Below are 6,528 nucleotides of genomic sequence, written 5' to 3' on the forward strand. Positions count from 1 at the left end.
TTTTTTTTTTTTTTTTTTTTTTTTTTTTTTTTTTTTTTTGCAGTTTCAGCCTTTTTTTTGCAGTTTTTTTAGTTTTTTTTTTTTACCATTTTAACCCCACAAAGTCCATTATAAATACATGGTAATGCCTTGGTTGAAAATGTACCAACAAACATTCTCATATTTATTATGGACTACAACCGCGATATAGCAATGTAAGTCGTTCTACCTTAAGACGTGACGCCTTTAAATTATGGAAAAAAGCTAAAACTGAAATAATTGAAGGTTTTCGAACATATAAACATAGGGTTTCTATAACTTGTGATGTTTGGAGCGCACCACATGGAACGGCAAATTCTTATTTAGCCGTTACCGCTCATTGGTCGACAATCAAACCCAATTGCTGACCAACCCGGATCATCTTCTCGAAGGAGCCGAGACCTCAAAATAAGTCTTTTTAACTTGGTACGTGAAGACGCTTCCAAACGAGCACGAACATCGGCACCCACAAGCGAGTTGGGAAATTATAAGATGGCAAACTTTGCACTAAACATGAGTGAAGAACAATTTAACAACCTTGACATTTTAAAGTGTTTTTATTGTTCGAATAAAAGTGCTTTTATTTTTATTATTGTATCGTTCGAATAAAAGTGTTATTTATATAATTGTATTGTTCGAATATTGTTATTTATATTATCTATTGTGTTGAGCACTTGAGCGTTATAACTTTTCTTTATACCGATTATATTATTGTTGTCAAACGTTAAAAAAAATAGAACCGGTAAAAATATAATTCGCAAAATCGAATCCTAGTCCAAGAAAAATCCGAAAAAATCCGATCGAGATCCGAAAAAGAACCGGTTCCGGAAAAAAATCCGAAAAAAATCCGACGCCGAGAACCGGAACCGGATCCGGAACCGGTTCCGAAAAATCCGGACAAAAAAATCCGGTTTTTTTTTTGTCCGAATCCGGTTTTTTATCCGATTTGTGCATCTATAGCGTGACTTGTGTAAATTACGCTGAACAATTACGTCAAATAAGATATGTATTTCTTTTCGTCAATTTCCTATGCTCTTCCAAAATATGACATGTTTGTATTGACCGTATATGTAGTAATAAAATTGATTTGCTTTTCAACAAAAAAGAAAAAAAAAACAAGTACGTACCACACGCATAATCAATAGTAAACCACATGGATCGGCCGCGGAAAATTTTCAGACTAAAATATAATTGTTACATAATTTTTTTATTCATCATATCACGATCTTATATATCACATGTCTCTTATTTCTAATTGTTGGGAAAATATCCCACATCGATCATGGACAAAAACAAATGTATGCATATAAGTCAAAGGAGAAGTCTCTCTATCACCAATTGGTTTTAGAAAATGATGACTCTTAGACTTATATGTTGTACATGTTGTTGAACTATACAATTTATTAATTCTGTCATGGTATCAGAGCTTAGGTAAACGGTTTTACAAAGCGAGTCCGAGTCAGGCCCCCATGTGTGTGCCGCCGTCGCTACAAAGAGATTGAGTCAGGCCTTCTTCTTGCCGCCATCTCTACAACCGTTCCACGCCTCGATGTGAGAGGGCGTGTTGGGAAAATATCACACATCGATCATGGACAAAAACAAATGTGTGCATAAACAAATGTGTGCATATAAGTCAAAGGGGAAGTCCCTCTATCACCAATTGGTTTTAGAAAAGGATGACTCTTAGACTTATATGTTGTACATGTTGTTGAACTATGCTGAACTATGCGATTTATTAATTCTGTCACTAATTTCTTATTATATGACACACCTAATATTTCATGTGACCTTAGTTAGTACTATAAATCCCTAAGGGAACTCCACAATCATGAGCCCATCTTTCAAGCCTGATTAATTTTTTTTTTTTAATATGCAAAATGCCTTCTGATTATCATTTTTTACTCTTTACAATACTCATGTTATCTTGGGGTTTCACTTTTGTCAAAATCACACATGCAGTAAGTGGTGAGACAGTACTTGTTAATGGTTGGACACCCATCAAGAATTTGAAAAACACAAAGGTTGTGGACGTTGGAAAGTTTGCAGTAGCAAGACACAACTTTGAAGACAAGACACGATTAGTCTTCGACCATTTGGTTAATGGTGAGACCCGATCACAGGGAGGAACAGAGTACAATATAACAATCGCTGCCAATGAAGGTGATAACGATGATGATGATACAATGAAGAACTATGTTGCGGTTGTTTTTGATATATCATTTCGAAATTTCATGCATCTTGCTTCTTTTAGAGGACCTGTCTAAAATGATTTACTACACTTTGAAGTCTTGTATTTCAACAGAATTAATTAAATTATGCAACACTGCCGAAATATTCCAAATAATAATGCCGGTATTCACGTTTATTAAGTTCCTTTCTATTAATTACAAGTATTAGATGTCAAAAGATATAATACAAAAATGAATATGAAGAGTAAAAGTAAAAAAGATAGACACGAGATGTATTAAAACAACAAAATTGAAGCGCTTGACATTTACCAAGGTTGTCCTTTAATTAACACGGTTGTCCTGGCACGCATGAAAGTACACCAGCGCCACTAGTGAGTTGTGGAACGTTTGACCCTGGTTCAACTGGAATCATGCCTTGTTGTTGTTCAGGTGTTAATGTAGGGTCAGACCCTGAATCAACAAAATAGGCTCCGTTTTCAAATACATCATTTGAATCTGTTCTCCAATTCCAGTTCTTCCATTCTGCCTCCGAGGCATAATTCCTTTGTGTCACCTTCAAAATATTCAAACTATATGCTTTAGTATCAATTGAGACATAATGTGCACGTAAATGGTTAAACGGTTAAGTTATTCCATGTTCACATCATGTGATCTTTTTCTACCATTTTTCATGCTAGATAGTGAAGTTTGAACCTTAGACTTCAACAACAGATCCATAATTTTTTCGACGGGATCTGCCCTGCTTGTGAGGATATCAAAACGACAACCACTAGGCTTTTTTGAATGGTTACATAATGTGTACATATCAAAACTTATATAATGGATGCATCGAGTATTTTTAATGCAAAACAAACTACTTGTAAAATATTCTTACAGTTGGTAACGTGTACCTGTTTTGTATTTTTGTCATCGGAAGCCAAGAATTTGTTTCCTTGGCTGAGGATAGTAGGGCTTGCACTACCACCGATGGCGTACATTTTCCATTTGTTGTAGTCGTTGTTGACAACTTGGAAAAATCCAAATCGACATCTAGGCATTCTTTGGGTACATCCTTCATCAAACCTGTTGTATGCAACTGTGACACGCATATTTTTATCTTCACTGTGACTATCGTCTGCTCCAAGCAATAGGACCTGTTTAGATATTGTAAAATTCAGTATGTATGATAGATACATGACATACGATCGTTTTGATAGATACATTTGACATCATATATCACTGATCAAAATTTCAAAGCAGCAAATATGTTACATGCTCTGTCCTTTACACTCGTTTCGCATGTGGTCCCAGTCCCGTACTTTACACTCGTTAAGTTGTATCTGTAAACCAAGGGACCTCTCGTGAACGAGTGTAAAGTACGAGGACCCTACATGTAAAAAAAGTTTAGAGACCCCACATGAAATTTGGAGTAAACCACAATGACTCTTCATTTAATTTTGTCGGTCTTCAATGTATAAAAAGTTAGTCGTTTACACTTTGTTAAACATAACATTTTGTGCAAATTGCTCCACATGCCAACCACGAGGTTTGAATCCCCAAGATAGGGCCCACATAAGATTTTCGCATAGAAATATACTTGAATGCTAAATTTTGATGATTCTTACTTTGTCGTGATCATGGAACCTGCAATTAGAAATGGTTACGTCAGTGCTACCCACAGTGACGTCAAGTAGCCCATCTGGACCTTTACTCAGCGTGCAATGGTCGATCCAAACCTTGGTTGATGTTTTAACAGCGACAGCATCACCATCGCAAGCTGATTTTCCACCATAACCGTCCATAACTTTAACATCATGGATATTAATATTGTGCACAATAACATTGGAGACGGTATGAATTGTTAGACCTCCGCCACCCGTGATCTCAACTTTTGCACCTCGTCCATCAATCGTTTTGTCGCTAGTGAAATGAAGCGTGTGTTTTAACGTGATGACCATATCTTTTTCGAATATGATCCATAACGGTTTAGGTTGGTTGACTGCCCACCGAAGGGTCCCTTCCTCCGGATTCTCACCACTGTCGTCTGCATTAGACGTCACAGTGTAAATCTCCCCGGCTGCACCGCCTGTTGTTCCCTTCGCGAAACCAATGACACAATCGACTAATGCTTTTCGGTTATCGGCCCAATCCGATTTGCATCTCCAACACTTGTCTATTGGGTTTGTTGATCCACATGATTGTAGGTTCCTTGTTGTATTCTTTTCCGTGATAGAACTGAGACAATTACAGTATCAAACGTTAATCTATCTACATCTACATTACTATGAAAAAGAAGAATTTAAGGGAGTGTTTTGTTATATACATATAATATAATATATATAATAATTATAATATATACATGTTCTCTAAATGAGTAAACGTATATGATTTGTTTTTATTGTATTTTTACTCAGTTGTACATGGCCTAATGCCCTAGTCGGTAATACCATGACCATTTTCAACCTTATTCCATGGCAGCCATGCTGCCAGTGAGGGTTGAACCTCACACCTTGAGAATCATGCTGTAACCACTAGGCTAGGATGATTTATGTACGTTTTCTGGTTTTTCATATTTATTCGAATAATTGTCCTAACCTAAAATGTTCGAAAAGTAGTAAACGAAAAAAGAAACTTACGCCTCGACATCTCCTGCGTATTTTCCAGAGAACAACTCGGGATTATACGCAGTGTTGTCATCATTAGAACGTGCACCCCCATAGTCTACGAGATCTGCAATCGTTAATTTATCATCATCATCCCGAGCTAAAATAGATGGCACTATAAAAGCAGAGGTCAAGGTGAAAAATAAAGCGAAATGATGAATGCTCATTGTAGGACTTCTAATCAGTACTTAATGTAAAGTTTGTTTATTAGGGATTTATATATGAATCACTATTGTGATTCTGTATTGCTAATTAGAAATAGTTGTTTGATTACTTTATATATATATATATATATACATATAGAAATAAGAGGTTTACCAATAAAAACTATGTTTGCATCAAATGCTCAGAGCCAAGAGAAAATAGGAGGACCATGATTGAAGAACAATACGCAACATTCATCAAATTTCATTCGGGTCAAACAAGTAAATAAAATGAGAGATAGAGAGTGTTTGTCGAGTGAAATTATCATTTGTATATAGCAAAGTAAATTATGCTTCTGCTAATGATAAACTAAGATAAATTTCTACGTTATATATCGCGATTCATCAAAAAACTTACTTTAAAACTGAAAAAACAAATGTGTATGTGAAACCCGTGATTCACTATTCCATGTTTCATGGATTCTATTTTTTTGATTAACTATTTATTTATTTTGGAAGTTTCAATTAAACTGTATCAATTAGGGGTAATTTCATTTGTCACCAAGTGTTGGGTGCATGTTCCACATTGAAAGTAATGTCTCAAGGGCTGATGGACTTCTCTATCATAGACTATCATAGACCACCAGAATTCAACTGGACTTATATGTTAGACATGTTATACGACTAAGAACTCAATCTTGAATAGTGGTATTATAGCTTTGGTTGTAGCCCGTATGTGGATGGCGCAATGTGGCGCAGACCCCTCACGTATGTTGACCTCGACTAACGGTGAGCCATCCTAGAGCCTTATATCGAAAGTCTCCCTAACACACCTCGAGTTTCGAGTTTCGAGTTTCGGTGATATTAATTAAGGCTGGATCATGATTATCATCAAAGTGGAGGCTTAATGGACTTGGGTTTGAAAGGAAGATCGTAGGGTGCAAACCCAAGTCCCACACTAGAATTCAAAAGAAAATAAATTATGCTTATAAGGTCATATATTACTCTCTCTATCACAAATTGATTTTAGAGTACTTGAACCGTGGTAAACTTACACATTAAACATGTTTTCGAGCTACGAATTCGGACCTAACACTAATATGTTATCAAATTGCAAGAGATGTGATTAAAATTGTGAAAACTCTTATATTCACTTCATGCTATTCATTCCATCTTTAACTACATTCATACGCTATTTGTTCATTCCATCCTTAACTACTTGGTTGGTCCCCACATGTGTTAATCGTAATAAAGACAACGATTTTTTATATCGGCTAAAACGTGACGTTTTTACTCTCGACATTACCCCATTCACATTGAAGTAATCATGTTTATCAAAGAAAAGGGCATTTATTTGCTTTATTTTGTAGTTCAAGTGATTACGAAGGCTATAAAAGAAGAATCGAAGAAAACGGGTTTTAAACAAAGAATGTAGAGCGAAAACGGTGAAACTCAATTTACGATTCCGATGACGAAGTGATGACCGGGTAACGGCCTTAATCATGGACTGGAAGACCAAAACCACCTCTAAGGTGT

The 6,528-nt window shown here is 35.9% G+C and overlaps 2 protein-coding genes across 2 annotated transcripts; one reads left to right on the forward strand and one right to left on the reverse strand.

Annotated features, from left to right (window-relative positions):
• The first annotated feature begins 1,895 nt into the window (after nt 1-1,895).
• LOC139849651 (cysteine proteinase inhibitor 5-like) lies at nt 1,896-2,282 on the forward strand. The gene has a single exon (XM_071839284.1). The coding sequence runs from the start codon at nt 1,896-1,898 to the stop codon at nt 2,280-2,282; it is 387 nt and encodes a 128-aa protein (XP_071695385.1).
• A 250-nt stretch (nt 2,283-2,532) lies between these two features.
• On the reverse strand, nt 2,533-5,016 carry LOC139849652 (pectate lyase 2-like). Its single transcript, XM_071839286.1, has 4 exons — nt 4,823-5,016; nt 3,812-4,421; nt 3,098-3,340; nt 2,533-2,760 (listed from the first exon to the last, which is right to left on the reverse strand). Exons 1-4 carry the CDS (start codon nt 5,014-5,016, stop codon nt 2,533-2,535), a joined length of 1,275 nt encoding a protein of 424 aa, XP_071695387.1.
• Between the last annotated feature and the right edge of the window lie 1,512 nt (nt 5,017-6,528).

The sequence above is a fragment of the Rutidosis leptorrhynchoides genome, chromosome 5, assembly GCF_046630445.1.
Source record: "Rutidosis leptorrhynchoides isolate AG116_Rl617_1_P2 chromosome 5, CSIRO_AGI_Rlap_v1, whole genome shotgun sequence".
Classification (NCBI taxonomy): Eukaryota; Viridiplantae; Streptophyta; class Magnoliopsida; order Asterales; family Asteraceae; genus Rutidosis; species Rutidosis leptorrhynchoides.